Source organism: Aquarana catesbeiana, linkage group LG01, assembly GCF_042186555.1.
Source record: "Aquarana catesbeiana isolate 2022-GZ linkage group LG01, ASM4218655v1, whole genome shotgun sequence".
In the NCBI taxonomy this organism is placed as follows: Eukaryota; Metazoa; Chordata; class Amphibia; order Anura; family Ranidae; genus Aquarana; species Aquarana catesbeiana.
In genome coordinates this window covers 875,007,054-875,025,156 of record NC_133324.1, presented here as the reverse complement: position 1 = coordinate 875,025,156, position 18,103 = coordinate 875,007,054, and the positions used below count along the sequence as shown (strand labels likewise).

Here is an 18,103-nt window from a genome sequence, read left to right as displayed (position 1 = left end):
TACACAAGGTCAGAATTTCCGACAACAAGGTCCTATCACACATTTTCCGTTGGAAAATCCGACCGTGTGTACGGGGCATAACTGTCACAAACTGACACCATGCACTAATCAGAAAAAAAAAAACTGCTTGGTGTCAGTGTGACAGGGGGGGGGGGGTGATCGGGGGTGTATTGTGTGCCTGGCATGTTCTACTGTGATGTGTTGTGTTGGTGCACTCACAGTGAAGTCTTCTCTCCTCGGCGCCAGAATGGAAAATGCCGAGGAGAGATGACATCATTTCCTCTGCCTCTGCCGCAGGCACCGGGGGGGGGGTCCGATGAAATTTCCCGTTCTGCCTAGTGACATGTCAGAGATCTTCTGTTCCCAGTGATCGGGAACAGCAATCTCTGTTCTGTCCTAGGTAGCCCATCCCCCCTACAATTAGAACACACCCAGGGAACACAGTTAACCCCTTGATCGCCCCCCCAGTGTTAACCCTTTCCCAGTGACATTTATACAGTAATCAGTGGCTATTTTTAGCTCTGATCGCTGTATAAGTGTCAATGGTCCCAAAAAAGTGTCAAAAGTGTCCACAATGTCGCAGTCCCGCTAAAAATCACAGATCGCCGCATTACTAGTAAAAAAAAAATGAATAAAAATGCCATAAATCTATTCCCTATTTTGTAGACACTATAACTTTTGAGCAAAACCAATTAATATACGCTTATTGCGATTTTTTTTTTTTACCAAAAATATGTAGAAGAATATATATTGGCCTAAACTGATGAAAAAAAATTGTTTTGTTTTTTTAATTTTTGGGATATTTATTATAGCAAAAAGTAAATAAAAAAATATAATTTTTTTTTTCAAAATTGTCAGTCTTTTTTTGTTTATAGTGCAAAAAATAAAAAACGCAGAATTGATCAAATACCACCAAAAGAAAGCTCTATTTGTGGGAAAAAGAAAAAAACATAAATTTTGTTTGGGTACAGCGTCGCACAACCACGCAATTATCAGTTAAAGCGACACAGTGCCATATCACAAAAAAGGGCCTGGTCATTAAGTGGGCAAATCCTTCCAGGGCTGAAGTGGTTAAAGAAAATAAATAGAGTCCCCACAGTCACACATGGTGGTGGAGGTTCACTGTTTTGTGGTTGCTTTTCTGCTTCAGGCACTAAGATTTCATAAGCATGGCATTATGAAATCTGAAGACTACCAAAGAATTCTGGTATGCAATGTAGGGCCCAATGTCAGAAAGTTTGGTCCCTGTCAGAGGTCATGGGCCTTACAGCAGGACAATGACCCAAAGCATAGGTCAAAAAGCATCCAGAAATGGTTTAGGACAAAGTGCTGGAGAGTACTGAACTGGCCAGCAATGAGTCCAGATCTAAATCCCATAGAGCACCTGTGGAGAGATCTCATAACAGCAGTTGGTCCAAAATTCCAGTAGAGAGGTGTAAGAAACTCATTGATGGTTACAGGAAGCGACTGATTTCAGTTATTTTTTCCAAAGGGTGTGCTACCAAATATTAAATTGAGGGTGACAATAATTGTGTCCAGTCTATTTTTGGAGTTTTGGTTGAATGTGTCATATTTGGCTTTTTTTCCACTTTTTTGTGTCATACCAATACAAACAGAAGAAATAAACAGGAGAAAGCCTAAACATTTGCAATTGCATCAATTTTCTGGGTGAAGTGGTGCATTATCTGACAGAAATTCAGGGGTGCCAATATTTTGGTATGTGTCACATAGTAGGTGTCAGACATCCACAGTCTCTTAGGTTTGCTCACACCCCCTGTGGGTTTTATGTCAGCACTGTATAGCCACTATGATAAATGTGTAACTATCTAAAAATCAGCGCATATATATATATATATATATATATCTGCAGCCTTCCCCCAAAAAAAGGACTCCACAAAGTGGTGTCCTAAAAGATATGTGTGATAAGAACAGGGAAAAAATGCCCCCCCTGACCCAGTGGGGGTAAGGGGCAAAGGTGAGTGTTTACTAAATATACCCTAATGGGTTAATATTAATAACATCTGAATTCCAAACAAGTGTGAATTGCAATTCACTAGGCAGTGTATAAACGGCTAATAATGAATGAAAAAGCCTTTCTCACCAAAGAATGTAATACATGAACATACATATAAATAAAAATCAATTATAAAGTGAATCCTTGATCGCAAGATAAAGTGTCAAATGCAATTAATTGGTAATAAAAATCTGTGAATAATTCAAACTGGAAAAAATGTATGCAATATATATAACACTATAGAAAAAGAGAAAAGAAAAAAAGTCCATATATCAATATATAAATCCTTTCAGTGTCACATATGCATATTTCCATAAAAGTGTTTTGTGCTAATATCCAAATATGGCAACTTTATGTCCTCTTCTGTGCATCAAAATAAGGTGACTTATTGTGCTCCCCCTCAAGTATGTGCACTCACCAGAAGCCCCCACCCCTGCAGATGCATGATCTTATTACATCTTAGATGCATCGTATTACACGCTCTTTACCCCCGCAGGGGTGGGGGCTTCTGGTGAGTGCACATACTTGAGGGGGAGCACAAGAAGTCACCTTATTTTGATGCACTTGGTCACTTTATTTCATGCACAATAAGTCACTTTATTTTGATGCACAGAAGAGGACATAAAGTTGCCATATTTGGATATTAGCACAAAACACTTTTATGGAAATATGCATATGGGACACTGAAAGGATTTATATATTGATATATGTTTTTTTTCTTTTCTCTTTTCCTATAGTGTTATATATATTACATTTATTTTTTCCAGTTTGAATTATTCACAGATTCTTATTACCAATTGATTACATTTGACACTTTATCTTGCCCTGTTCTTATGACACACTATGATAACTGTATTCCCTAACATGCAGACAGTAGGTGATTATAATGATAATCCAGTTTAGTTTAGTTCCATATAAAACAATCTCCATGGAGCGAGCTGCACTATATGTCCTGTATTTGGAACGGTAAGAGAACTCCTCATCTCTGACACCCGCTCACAGCGCAGAGGTCTCCTCCCACCCGCCCAGCGTCCGGTTTCCATGGGGACCATCGCCGTGCTCACCCATACGTCACTTCCGGAGAACTCACTCCACAAAGATGGCGGCTTCGTTGGAGGAAGTAGATTTGGAGAATGTGCGGCGTCGGTTTGCCGAGTCCTTCCTGAGGGAGGCCGGGGTGACAGAGGCCGGTGTGTACACTCTCCCTCCTTACTATGACTGGGAGCTCTGACACTGCTGGGGCTTGTAGTGCCGGGTGGTGCAGCTCAGACCTTGGGTCACACAGTGCCAGTTGTGCAATTACTGGGGGTAGGAAATATCATTGGATATATGTGTTTGGTAGAATATAAAGAGCACATTATCATTTTTTTTCTGCTATGCATTGCTGGCTGGTTAAACTCTCAGATTAACCACTTCAGCCCCGGAAGAATTTACTCTCTTCCTGACCAGAACACTTTTTGCAATTCGGCACTGCGTCGCTTTAACTGACAATTGCGTGGTCGTGCGACGTGGCTCCCAAACAAAATTGACGTCCTTTTTCCCCACAAATAGAGCTTTCTTTTGGTGGTATTTGATCACCTCTGCGCTTTTTATTTTTTGCGCTATAAACAAAAGAAGAGCAACAATTTTGAAAAAAAAAAACACATTTTTTACTATTTGCTATAATATCCCCCAAAAATATATATAAAAAAAACAATTTTTTTCCTCAGTTTAGACCAATTTGTATTCTTCTACATATTTTTGGTAAAAAAAAACGCAATAAGTTATGGCGTTTACAAAATAGGGGATCGTTTTATGGCATTTTTATTAATAATTTTTTTTTTTTTTTTTTAAATAGCGGCGATCAGCGATTTTTTTAATTGTGTCTGCGACATTATGGAGGACACATCGGACATTTTTGACACATTTTCGGGACCATTGTCATTTATACAGCAATCAGTGCTATACAAATGAACTGATTCCTGTGTAAATGTCACTGGCAGTGAAGGGGTTAACCACTAGGTGGCAGTATAGGGGTTAAGTGTGTCCTAGGGGCATGTTTCTAACTGTGAGGGGCGTGGCTGTGTGTGACACGTCACTGATCTCTGCTCCGATGACAGGGAGCAGAGATCAGTGACACTGTCACTAGGCAGAACGGGGAGATGCTTGTTTACATCAGCATCTCCCCGTTCTTCCTCCCTGTGAGGCGATCACGGGTATCCCCCCGGCGATCGAGTCCGCGGGACCCGCGATCCGACTCACGGAGCTTACCATGGGCGCGCGCGCGCCCCCTGGCCGCCTCTTACAGGGGGATGTACAGGTACGTGATTCTGCATGGGTCTTGTTCACAGGGGCGTACTTAAGCATGTTTGCCTGCATGGGAGTGACAGGTGTTCAGTGTATCTGCATGCAGGCAAACATGCTTAAGTACGCCCCTGTGAACAAGACCCAACGCGGGCACAGACAGCAGTCAAAACCTGACAGGGGTTCTAACCCTCTCCTCTCCATCCAATACTAAAAGAAATGTATTTATTTATTTATTTTTTTGGGATGCAGCAGCTGCATGGACACAGTGCTCCCATTCTGACAGCCGTGCGAGTACATGTCCCTGAACACAGATGGTGTGCATTTGGGGACACACAGCCATCCAGTTTGACCCAATTGACATTATTGGAATTGCCTGGACACAGAACACCCGTGAATCCCATGTGATCAAACACGCTTAACCACTTGGCGAGCAGAAAGACAGCTACAGCGCAGGCTTAAAATGCCGGGAGGGCGTATATGGCGTACATGGATGTTCTCATGCACGCCCTGTGATTGGCATGTCCTTGGGACTCGGCTGATCACAGATCGTGATAAAGTACCAATCACGATTTTTCAAACGCTTTTTTTTTGGGGGGGGGGGGGAGTTTTGTGAATTTAAAAAAACGAAACAGTAAAGTTAGCCCAATTTTTTTGTATAATGTGAAAGATGATGTTATGCAGAGTACATAGATACCTAACATGTCACATTTTAAAATTGCGCACACTCGTGGAATGGCACCAAACTTCAGTACTTAAAAATTTCCATAGGCGAAGCTTTACATTTTTTTGCATGTTTAGAGTTACAGAGGAGGTCTTGGGCTAGAATCATTGCTTTTGCTCTAACGCACGCGGCGATAACTCACATGTGTGATTTGAACGCTGTTTACATATGTGGGCGTGACTTACGTATGCGTTCGTTTATGTGCGCGGTGACGGGGGCGCTTTCAATTATTTTTTCTTTATTTTTCTTTCTTTATTTTTCTTTTTTTCTTTTTATACTTTCTCTAAAAAAAAAAAATTGATCACTTTAATTCCTATTACAAGGAATGTAAACATCCCTTGTAATAGGAATAGTGCGTGACAGGTCCTCTTTATGGAGAGATGTGGGGTCAATAAAACCCCACATCTCTCCTCCAGGCTGGAAGGGCTGAGATAAAAAAAAAGAAAACAAAAAAACTCTGCCTTTCCAGCTGCGTCCTCAGCTTTGTTTACTTCCACTGGCCCAGACGTAACGTCATAACATCGTGCCCGGGCCTCCGACGGTCATAGAGATGACTGGGGGTCATCTGGTCACCAGAAATCTCTATGGTAAACTTCCAGCAGCGACTGATTCATTCTCCAGCTCACCAATCGCACGAGTGAGCCGGGAGAAGCACCAGAGGGCGGTGGGAGGAACGTCCTTTTCCGCCGACTGTAAGAACGATCAAGCGGCAGAACTGCCACTATGATTGTTCTTACGGTGCACAGAGTCACCGGCCGAAAAAGATGATATCTGGATGATGCCTGTAGCTGCAGGCATCATTCAGATATCCCCACTCAAATTCCATGATGTCAGATGATGTACCTTGGTCGGGAAGTGGTTAATGGCATCCCAGTCTTAGGCTCCATTCATACTAATGCGTTTTTTTATGCTTTTTGCAGAAATGCAGGGAATTTTTTTTAACATGGGTTCCTATGGAACACGTTCACATCAATGCATTTTTGTGCCTCTGCGTTTTTGGAAAGGGTCAGGGACTTTTTTTTTTTTTCTGCAAATTTTTTTGCGTGTAATAGACTTCAATAGACCCGCTTCCAAAATGCAAGTGCTGCGGTTTTACAGCGATTTGCGTGTTTTTTTTTTTTCTTTACATTAACTGTATATAGCTGATTGCTAAGGAGCGGGCCAGGAAGCCGACCATCGCGTCCTTAACTGATGAGTCATCAGCTGTCAGCAAGTTTCCCCACTGCCAGCTGAATGTAAAAAAAAAAATTGCCGGTTAAACAAAATTCTCAAAAAAAATGGTGTGGGGTTCCCCCCCTCCAAGACCATCCTGAAGGGTCTGGTATGGCTTTGGAGGGGACACCCCCACGCCAATTTTTTTAAAAAAATGCCGTGGGGTCCCCCCCAAAATCTATACCAGACCCTTATCTGAGCATGCAGCCCGGCAGGTCAGGAAAGGGAATGGACGTGCGAGTGCCCCTCCTTGCAAGCTGCCCCTGTGAGCCTCCAGTTCCACATGATATACCACGTTGGATGAGACTGGCTATCTTGACTTAAGCCTCGTACACACGTTTGGATTTTCCAACGGGAATTGTGTGATGTCAGGCTGTTGGCGGAAAATCCGACCGTTTGTACACTCTATTGGACAATTGTTGGATTTTCCATGGGCAAATGTCGGATGGCAGGCTTTCAAATTTTCCGCAGACAAATGTCTGTTGTCGGATTTTCTGAGCGTGTGGTGTCTACACAAGTCTCTCAGACAAAAGTCCAAAGTACAAACACGCATGCTCGGAAGCAGGGACGAGTCAGAAGCGGTCGGTCTTGTAAACTAGCGTTCGTAATGGAGAATAAACATTCGTGACGTGGCAAATTATGAAATCTCGAAATGCAGCGTACAATTCTCTTCTTCTTTAATGGGATAATAATGAAGCTGCATTGCTGGTGATACTAATGGAGTTATTGCAAACAAATTTTCAAAGGCTTTTTTTTTCTAATATCAAGAATAATATTATGCTTGTTTTTTTTTTGTTTTTTTGGGGGGGCAAGTTACCACAGCACCATTATCCCGTAGTTTTTAAGATCAGAGATACAACTATGTTGGTGTCCCTTGTTAATTTTACATTGTATTTTTTTAAAATATAACTGCCTACTCCCAAACTGTCATTTGAAGTAAAACACATAGCCAAGTATTATTCTCCACATTTTTTTTATTGTGCATTAAAAAAAGAAAGCAAATAAAATTAGACATGCTATCTGCCAATAGAACTTAACCAAAAAGTGCTTTCTATGCATCCAAAAATTATAGAAAATATACCAAATCAAATCATTATTCAACCAACAAATAAAATAAAAGCCTCATGCATGTGTCCTGCTTCCTAATATAGGGGGTCAACAATGCCAAGAGTTGGTAAAAGCAGGGGTCCGTCATCCAAGGATAATTAAAAAAAACATCCGGATTATTCTCCTGGAGCCCCCGCAGCAAAGGCATATGACATAATTGGTCACGATTAATAAAGCAACCAATTTTTGGTCCAAGAAATCCTCCTCCTGTTCCTGGACTGGACTTGGGTCAAAGCAATAACTCCAAGGCCAATAATAAATAACACGTTATCTCCTCCGATTCCACAACATGGTTGGTTGATGAACGGCCGTTCAGAAACAAACTGAAAAGCGTGAAATGAAAAGCGCGAATCAACACTCACCAAACTTCTACTAACACGAAATTAGCAGAATGAGCCCAAAGGGTGGCGCTACGTTCACGTTTGTTGGCGGACAATTGTGTGCGTTTGTATGCAAGACAAGTTTGGGGCCCTTCGGACAAAAGTCTGTGGAAAATCCGATTGCGTGTATGAGGCTTTAGAGTTTCTGTTGAAAAATTATCCCTGACTTGCTTTTCCTTTTTGGATGGCAATTCTCAGGTGAATGAAGTAAATTGGTGTGTCCTGTCCTTCTTGGGTATCCTTCTAGAGCTCTAAATTTAGTCCCCCTCCGTGCCTACCCCAAAGGCAGAGATCTACCTTATTTTTTTGGCCTGTGGTGTCACTTTTGGGGTTGGGTTGAGTGCCCTTTGTGAGCGGTGTGGACTGGATCTAGCTACCACTCGCTCTCTGGACTCTGGTTGATCTATGGCAGCAAAAATCCTTGTTTTTAACTAATGAGGATGTTTAGGATTCCTTTTTAAAAACCACATGATAGTATTGTTTTACCCATAACCACTCATCCCTGAAGAAGAGGAATAACGCTATATCTCGAAACTCGTTTGATATACTCTGTGTGTCCCACTACACAGAGCAAAGTGGTTATCTGTTTTGTAATTACTGTATATCATCACTGCACCCGCATTGATTGTAGTGTTTTAGCTTTACATTTTGATTCTCCTGTCTTACCATTTTCAAATAAAACATTTATTTTTATATCAATTACTCGATCCTTTTGGAGTTCATGCCCTTCAAAGTCCCACCAGAGGAATTTTTTGTTGCTTGTCTAATCTAGGGATGTGGGCATTCTCTCCTATTTTCCCCTATCAGCATTCATCATACCTTTAACTTTTTTTTTCATATAAGGGCGGTTACCAATCCAGGAAATCCCAGGCTAGTTCTTCACTAGCCTTCGGGTTCCCGTCACCAGCATCCTAACTGTGGGCAGCCGGCTTTGCAACTTTCGGCTGTGGCATGTGCGAGCCGCGTTGCACTTTGTGAATGATCTTGTAGTCTTCTGGGCCCTGTGACCTGTCCCAGAAGACTGCGGGGAAGGAGAACTTCAGCTCCAATCACCGAGGCGATCCAAGTGGGAGCGGGTACCTGTCAAAACCAGGTATTTGCTCCCCCACCAAAATAATTACATGCCAAATATGGGGGGGGGGTGGATTCAAAGGGGAACTTTTCCGTTTTGGTGGAGTTTCGCGTTTAAACAAAAAAATTTGTTGATGGAGTACGTATTTCCCACTCCCCTTGATAAACAATAAAGTTCTCTATTAGACTGAGGTCTTGTTTTTGAGAGGGCAATTGAGGCTTTGTGTGTCAAGCAATCTAGAGTCTTCTTGGGCATGTGTTTAGGGTTATTGTTTTGTGGATGGTGAACCTCCACCATAATTCTAGAGTAAAAATGTTTTTCTCTAAAATGTATCTGTATTTGGCTCCATGCTTCCTGCCCTCAAACCTGACCATTTTCTCAGTCCCTACAACTGCAAACATCCCTACAAACTGATTCTACCATCACCTTGTTTTTCCTTGAAGATGGTGTTCTCAGGGTGATGATTAGTGAGAATATATGGAGGAACCCATTGCAGACTCATCTTTTTGAAGATGTGCTCTAGAATTTCCCAATAGAGGGCTGCGCTGACTTTGGACTTGATAAAACTCAATGGGCCAACACCAGCAGGTGACATGGCTCCCCAAGTCATCACTGACTGTGGAAACTTCACACTGGACCTCATGCAACTTGGTTTCTGTGCCGCTCCACTCTTCCTCCAGACTCTGGGACCCTGTTTTCCAAATGAAATGCAAAATGTTCTACAGTCTGTGATGATTTGGGGAGCCATGTCATCTGCTGGTGTTGGTCTGTTGTGTCAAAAGACTTTTGACAAATTCCAAATGTGGATTTGACATATTTTTCAGTAGTGCTTTTCTTTGCATCATTCTTCCACAAAAGCTTGGCTATGTGCTGGGCCCAGGTTTTATCTGTCCCATTGATGGTTTCTCCCATATTTACTTTTGATATCTGCAGCTGCTTCAGCGTTAGTATTGGTGGCCTCTTGGTTGCTCCCCTGACTTCTTATTTTTTCTCCAGAACGTGATTCCTTTATCTGCTCCTGTTAAAGCATATCGTTGCATCATTTTATGAATTGTTCCATTCACCAGGAAAAAAGTTCAGGAGACCCATTGATTTTGGCTTATCCAGTATTACGGTCACTCCTCTGCACCGGTTGCTCATGAAACTTAGAAGTAAAAATTTTAATTTACACTGCAAGGATGCTGTTTTGTTGCGCTGGAATTTTTTGTTTTTAAATCTAAACATTGTAGTTATTATTTAATTTCTAGATGATGATGAAGATGATAAGAAAAAACAAAAACCTCTTCCTAGAATTAACATCCATTCCGTGTTTTGGATATTGGCGGCAGTTGCTGTTACGCACTATGTTGACTTCCTGCCGGCTGTCCATCTGAACTTACAAGAAGGCTGGTAAGATGTTTTATGTGAATAGCACTATACATATCATGGTTACTGTTGTGTGTTGGTGATAAAAATGAATGTTTGGATTAAACAACACGGATAATCATGTACTATGCTATGTATGTTTTTATTTTTTCCTTTGTGATATGAGGTTTTTTTTATACATGTATTTTTTTAATTAAAATTGTAAATAAACTAAACTAATGCGCAAACCAGTGTAGTGTATGTTCAATGAGTAGCTGCCAACATGAAATAGGTGTCTCCACGCAGTAACAATATATAAAGCAAGTAATGTGGCGCTTCCTCAATACAATAAATACATTAAAGTGCATAAACTAAAATAAATATACACATATACAATATATTAATCAAATGAAATGTCCATGTACACAATTCCAATGAAATACATAAAGTGCTCTGTGCAAAAAAAAAAGCTTCTGTGTAAACAATTCCAGTACAATATTAAAGTGCTCCTTGCAAAAATAAATAATCCTATAGTGATATCACCATCCACACATAAGTAATATTCAGAAATTCTTTCAAAGTGAGGAACTTCCACCATCCTTGATCATAGTGTGCCCCAGCTTCTCACCTCAGGGAAAGACCCCTACAGGTCTAGTCGCACTTCTAGTGTCGCTCTTTAGGTGTCAGCAGGCGCCACTATTCAGCTTCACTAGTATCATACTTCCGGTCTCGGTCGCGACCGGAAGTGACCGCACCCGGCACCTCCCAATGCGTTGCGTTATTGCTCACGTGACTTCATCAAGGATACCCTTGATGAAGTCATGTGGGCAGTGAAGCAACGCGGCGGGAGGTACCAGAAGTACCTGATACTACTGAAGCTGAATAGTAGCATTTTAAATGTAAGTTGATGCTTTTTAATAAAATAATTTTATTGTGATTCTGCACATGGGGATTCATTTTTATTACATGTGAGCTTCCTACGGAGGAGCGTGGAGGTGATGAGATATTAAGTATCCATTTGAATTCCCTGTATATATTGAGAAGCTGATGGTTGCTGAGTGTTTTAAGGAGAAGAAGCCGGCTTTTTTTTCACTGCCAACCATACAATAAACTGTCCTTTTTTTTTTTCTTTTTTTCTTTTTTTTTTCCCTCTGTTACTACTGATGTGGCACCCTTGCTATATTCAGTAGTTAAAAGTCAACAGAAGTTCTAATCCTCCCACACAACTAAAAAGAAAATAAGATTTTGGCCATAGTTGGGCTCACAGTATCCAAGAGCAGTCCACAATTGCATAGCTAGTGATGGATTTTCTTATTGCTTGCATTGAATACACTGAACAATTACAGGCAACCTGTTTTAAATGTTTGTAAAATAAGATTTTTTTTTTTTACAAATTCAATGTTAAAAAAAAAAGTTTCTATAATTATGGTATACAGTACAAATTAAAACCAATTTAAAAGTGTCAAGGACCCAACTCCAATTTTATATAAGAAAATCTTTGTGTAAATTAAAGCTGCCTACAATTACTGGGTGGGTTCTTAATATTGTCCCTTGGGGGTCATGATTGGAACATTATCCAAGGTGATGCATTGCTTTTGCTTATCGAACAATAATACCCATACGAAGGTCATTTTAGCCTCTCCATTGCAGCGCCTCACAGTATGCACATAAAGAGCTTTGTAGTAGCACATTAGCTGACAAGCTAATAGTAACTATTGAAGAAGGCCTCACTTCAACATAGAAATGCTGTTTTACTCTGCAAGAAGACATTTGTAAATTTGATCTGTAAAATATTTTATTTTTGACATATGTGCAATTAAATAACTGTTCTTTGTCTTGTAGTACATGGCTTCTTGTGGGCGCAGTGTCTCTGGTTGTCAGTATGTCCGTTGCTCTTTATTGCATCATTTATTTGGAATGGTATCGTGGGATTTGTGATTATGACGCTAAGTATCCGGAGCTTGTACCCGTTGCAATTCTAACTTTCCTAGTAGCTGCAGTATGGTGAGTTTCTATGCATGTGTAGAAAATAGTTATTGCTACATACAGCTAGAATGCACCCTAGTCTGACCAAAAAAAGAAAAAATGATTACATCATTTTAAAAAAATCCTCCCAGTTTATGATTAGCCAGTGTATCAGCAGTCTGCTCATCCATGTGTACTCTCCTGTAAATAAGCAGAGCAATAAAGCCCTAATTGGTTCTAATTCCAGACCCTCCCTCCTCTAGTCTGAGTGCTGCTGTACAGTTTCAGATATAAAAACAAATTGAATGAACACTGGATTAGGCCTCTTGCACATGAACATAATAATTTACTGATGTTTATACAAAGGATCTTGCTGGCAGAAACATCCTGAGTAAAAACCGCAAGTTATGTTGCGAAACTACCTTGCATATACATGTATACGTGCATAAAATCCATCTTCATCCTCTTCAAGCTGCCAGTGTTTCAATTGACATGTACATACTTGTGTGGTACTTCTGTGGGCATGTGTACACACGTAAATTACTGCAAGCAAGCTGTGAATGCATTGCTGCATTAGGGAACTTAGGGATACACAGCTGTGTGCGTTGTCCAATAGACCACAATGCACCTGTGTTCAGAAACTTAACAAATAAACATAAAAAACACAGCGTATTTTTCATCCATGTCAAGGGGCCATAAAGTGTGCTTTCTGTTATATCTGGTGGGAGTTGGCTTTTGCATTTACAAAAATGTTGACTTATTTACTGACATATTTAAAAGGAATTGTAATAATAACCTTTTCAGCTGAAACATCTTGTATGTGATCACGGTTGGTGCCTAATTACAGTTCATAATATCTATCATTTAGTCGAGGGCCAAGGGTGTTTAGATGAGTAGTTACCCTTTTCAACATTTGTGGCAAGTGTCACTAATAGTTTTCTTTATGTTTTCCTATCAGTTTCAATGTTTCCTTATGGCCGATGTGGTCATATTTTACCCCACTGATACTGTTTACACAGTTTATGGGTTTTGTCATGCTGGTCTCACTGCTTGGATGAGCACGCAGAAGGTAAGGAGATATTATTATATATGTATTGTATATTAAAGCAGAACTCTAGTTTGCAGCAATCTATATTTTTGTACCCCTTTCCCTAGCCTATTATGCTGCTTTCTGACTTTATTCTAACAACTACTGTATCTTGAGCTTTCTGCCTTAAAGCTAGAGGGACAAAGGGGTCCATGCATTTTTTTTTCTATGCATTCGTCTGAAGGAGGATTGAGGTGAGCTAGCACATCACTGCAGTAATGCCCACAGTGATTAACATTTTGCAGGCATCATGTCTTTTCAGCCTAATACCCACAGCTTTGCCTAAATGTGAATACATGATAATAAACCAGATGCTGTGTATTACATGTTTTATGCCACGTACACACGAACGGAATGTCCGACAGAAAGAGTCAAACGGAAGCTTTTCATCGTCTATTAAGATCGCGTGTAGGCCTCCTTTTTCCAGTCCCGTCGTACGTGTTGTACGTCACCACGTTCTGGACGGTCAAACTTTGGTGTGACCGTGTGTATGCAAGACCGCTTGAGCGGAATTCCGTCGGAGTTCCATCAACGGCAAAACCGGTCGTGTGTATGCGGCATAATGCCCTGTACACACGATCGGATTTTCCGACGGAAAATGTGTGATAGGACCTTGTTGTCGGAAATTCCGACCGTGTGTAGGCTCCATCACACATTTTCCATCGGAATTTCCGACACACAAAGTTTGAGAGCAGGCTATAAAATTTTCCGACAACAAAATCCGTTGTCGGAAATTCCGATCGTGTGTATACAGATCCGAGGGACAAAGTGCCACGCATGCTCAGAATAAATAAAGAGATGAAAGCTATTGGCCACTGCCCCGTTTATAGTCCCAACGTACGTGTTTTACGTCACCGCGTTCAGAACGATCGGATTTTCTGACAACTTTGTGTGACCGCGTGTATGCAAGACAAGTTTGAACCAACATCCATCGGAAAAAATCCTAGGATTTTGTTGTCGGAATGTCCGAACAAAGTCCGACTGTGTGTACGGGGCATAACAGTCCAAATCACAGTGCACAGCAAAGAAACCGCATAGTCTGCGCAAAATACCAAGTGCTATAGGGGAATTCCTGAGTCCCAACATTCATAACTTTCTCATGCAGAAGTATTTGGCCTCACAGAGGAGGCAATAGGTGTGATTGACACCCCCCAAAGCCCAGAGAATGTGGGTCTTGTGGGGAGGGTGGGCGTCGCACAAGCAGGAAATGTGCCTGCTGCAATTTAAAGTGGAGCTAAACTCTGCAATACTAAATGTAGAAAAATACATGGAGATAAGAAGGCTGCACACCCCAAATAATGTATTACAAAAAAGTAGAAAATTCCCCTGGGTTTTTTTTTTTTAGCAGCAAACAGATTATCAAATTTATATATATATATCTATCATGCAAAGAACAACAGGTATACTCAAAGCAAGTTTTTGGCAGTAAGTGATACCGCCCCAGACAAAAGCCCCAACGCATTTCGACCAAATAAGTCTTAGTCTTCTTCAGGGAGACTGTTATCTAAATACAAAGTTATATCAAACCTTGTAAGTACTGTACATGTTATCACAAAGCTTAGGATTGTCCATATGGATACACAAGGTATAATTACCTCCAATGGATGGGAGACAGCATTAAAACCAGAAACTTTCAACAGAGATTAATCCAGATTGCTCTTAGGTCATTTTAGCCACCCACATGGGTGCACTTTTTGCACCACCATGAGTTTACACATATATACTGTGAGAAAAAAAAAAAAATGTGTGCGTGTGTTACTTATCAAAATTTTTTTTTTTTTGAAGGGGGAAATGGTTCATCACTGGTGGCCCATTTCCATCCCCTTTTTGCTGCCAGCATGGTTTCTTGCAAGCCAGTCACATCTGGCCCCGCCAAGTGGGTGGCTAGAATGACCTAAGAGCAATCTTTGTTGAAAGTTTCTGGTTTCCATCCATTGGAGGTAATAATTCCTTGTGTATCCATATGGACAAGTCTAAGCTTTGTGATATCATGTACTTACAAGGTTTGATATACCTTTGTATTTAGGTAACACAGTCCCCCTGACTGCGACTTATTTGGTCGAAACCTGTTGGGGCATTTGTCTTGGGCAGGATCATTTACTGCCAAAAACTTGCTTTGAGTATACCTGCCGTTCTTTGCGTGCTATTATTATTAAGAACGATGGGTTATGACAAGAAACTTTGTAACCAGAGCTCATATTTTAATACCTTTTGTGGATTTTAAAAATTTGTACAATAAAGTACCTTTTTTATATAAGTAAATTTGTTTAATAATCTGTTTGCTGCTAAAAGAAAAACCCCGGGGGGAATTTCAACTTCGAAATACTTACCTTCCTTCAATGGTCCAACATCCTTCGCTGGCGCCAGCAATCTTCTACATGGTTTCTTCCGGGTGCTGGGCTCCGGCCGTCTTCTCCACTTGCTTTTGTCAGGTACATAAATCTGGCGTCATTGGCGACAATTTTTTAATTCCTGTGTCTTAAAAATTAGCCACAGGAGTTGATTTACTAAAACTGGAGAGGGCAAAATCTGGTGCAGCCGTGTATGGTAGCCAATCAGCTTCTAACTTCAGCTTGTTTAATTAAGCTTTGGCAAAAAAAAAATGGAAGCCGATTGGTTTCTATGCAGAGCTGCACCAGATTTTGCACTCTTCAGTTTTAGTAAATCAACCCCACAGTTTGCTGAGAAAATTTAGTAATAGCTGCATGATCTCATCGCTTCATCGTGAATCATAACTTGTCACCAGTGTTAATTTAGGTAACTAAAACGACTAAAACATTTTAGTCGACTGAATGAATACTATTTTAGTCGAATAAATACGACTAAAACTAAAACAATTGAGATGACTAAAATACGACTAAAACTAAAATGACTTTTTAGTCAAAAGCCTAAAATGGGACAAAAACTGAAATGGCATTTTAGTCAAAAGAATAAGACTAAAGCTAAATTTAAATTTGACTTCAAAATGAACACTGGTCTGTAGTGCATGTTCATACCTCAATACCATCAATAATAGCATATTAGATTTTTCACTCCAGCAGTATATAATAAGCTTGGAAATTGTAGAGAAATGTTAACTAATGCATTACAATTTAATTACACCCATTCAATTTTAGATGACTAAAATGTACTTGGAGATTTAGTCGACTAAAACAATTGCAGAAGACTAAAATGGGACTAAAACTAAAATGCCATTTTAGTCCTAAGACCAAGACTAAAACTAAATCGAAATTTGCTGCCAAAATTAACACTGCTTGTGACTTACATCAATCACAGTTTATAATTGTTGTCTTTTTTCATTTTGTAGCTGCGCCTAGAATTGGTGGACTTGGAATGATGTCTTATCCTTGCACTTGCAGTAGTCATCAATTTTTCTGATGATGTATCTATCGCTATCTGACACTTGAAGCAGATGATTCAGAAAAGCTGCAATCTCCCCTATGGGAATACCAATTACTGTTTTAAAGGAAGCCATTCATGGGCCAGTCCAAGTTGTATATACAGTGGTGGGATAAGTCCCTTTAGCACCCAAGGCATGCAAACAAAAGTGTGCTGCCCACCCAATAAGCTGTAAACTACTCCAGCGGTATAGGTTCGAGATCCTGTGCTTTTTGTTCCCCACTTCCTGCAAAGATACCCAAGGTAGCCATCTCTTCTGCCTATCCCTTATCCCATCCCTGCCCATATATACATAACCAATATATTGAAATGAATATTCAATTAACAGAAATGATACAGGTCCCTAAATGTGGAGTGGAAATTAAAGATTACTAAGCTGAACTCCAAGCTAAACACCCATGTGAAATGTATGCATTGGAAAATCCCCAGTTCTGTTTAACCAGTTTTATAATCCAAGAAACCCTACTAGACAGTACAGCCAGGTTCTGCACACTTTGCAGACTAAACTGCAGTTGAGCAAAGCAGCTTGGCCAGAACCTAGACCAGCCTGTGATTGAACAATGACAAATCAACATTCTGATGTTCTTACCACCTCTCATGATGTCCTTGCTGGGTGTCATTCATCCTAGAAGACTAAGAACTTCTCCAGGAGAAAAGGAATTACTGCGGGGGACGGTGTCAGAGTAGAGGTGCATTTTACAGCCAGAGCTGCTTTTTTATTCAACATCTTAAAGACTAAACCACATGAGCAAGTTTAATATTTGACTACTACTGAATTTAACCTCACCATGGCAATTGCCCCATTTGATATAAAAAATGTTACTACCCACTCAATATTGTGAGATTTGCAATTGTCCTTACAGCTGTCACTGTGAACAGTCCAACATCTTAGTAAAAATCCAGCAGAGATTGCTGTTAATTACAACTGCCTACTTCGTTGGCCCAAACTAATAAATACATAGTGAAAACTGGGGCGTCATGATTTATATTCTGTTTACTTGATTGCTTTTTTACAATAAAATTTGTTTTGGGAATATTGTTTACGGTTAATTATAAATTCTACTACGTTTTTGCAGATAAGATTGTATTTGATATAAAATGTTTTCTCAAACAAAATATTTTTATTTAGTTAATAAAAGTTTCAATGCATATGTATATGGTCAAATTTAATTATTGTGTCATAACGTTGACAGAGCTTGTCTGAAGTTCAATCACCTTATCCGCCCAAGCTCTCTCTATGCTGTGTATGTAATATATACGTGTGTGTGTGTGTATGTATGTGTGTGTGTATGTATATATAAATATAATATACACTCCCTACTATACAGGTGAATACATGAACCAATGCAGACATTAATTAAAATAGCTTTTGATTTGGTTCTGAATTTTTTTTAAATGTTATTTTAGAAAGTTTGTAAAATACATAGGGGTTGACTTACTAAAACTGGAGAGTGCAAAATCAGGTGCAGCTATGCATGGTGGCCAATCAGCTTCTAACTTCGGCTTGTTCACCTAA

The 18,103-nt window shown here is 40.1% G+C and overlaps 1 protein-coding gene across 1 annotated transcript; it reads left to right on the top strand.

Moving 5' to 3' along the window:
- The first annotated feature begins 3,076 nt into the window (after positions 1-3,076).
- On the top strand, positions 3,077-17,742 carry TMEM128 (transmembrane protein 128). Its single transcript, XM_073610171.1, has 5 exons — positions 3,077-3,204; positions 10,040-10,181; positions 11,979-12,140; positions 13,060-13,170; positions 16,496-17,742. Exons 1-4 carry the CDS (start codon positions 3,114-3,116, stop codon positions 13,157-13,159), a joined length of 495 nt encoding a protein of 164 aa, XP_073466272.1. The 5' UTR covers positions 3,077-3,113; the 3' UTR covers positions 13,160-13,170; positions 16,496-17,742.
- The last annotated feature ends 361 nt before the right edge of the window (positions 17,743-18,103 follow it).

Bases quoted from the DNA above. Each gene is read 5' to 3' on its own strand.
- TMEM128 (XM_073610171.1), top strand. From the start codon at position 3,114: ATGGCGGCTTCGTTGGAGGAAGTAGATTTGGAGAATGTGCGGCGTCGG. The intron at 3,205-10,039 runs GTGTGTACACTC...TTTAATTTCTAG, and splicing joins GGCCGGGGTGACAGAGGCCG to ATGATGATGAAGATGATAAG. The intron at 10,182-11,978 runs GTAAGATGTTTT...TTTGTCTTGTAG, and splicing joins CTGAACTTACAAGAAGGCTG to TACATGGCTTCTTGTGGGCG.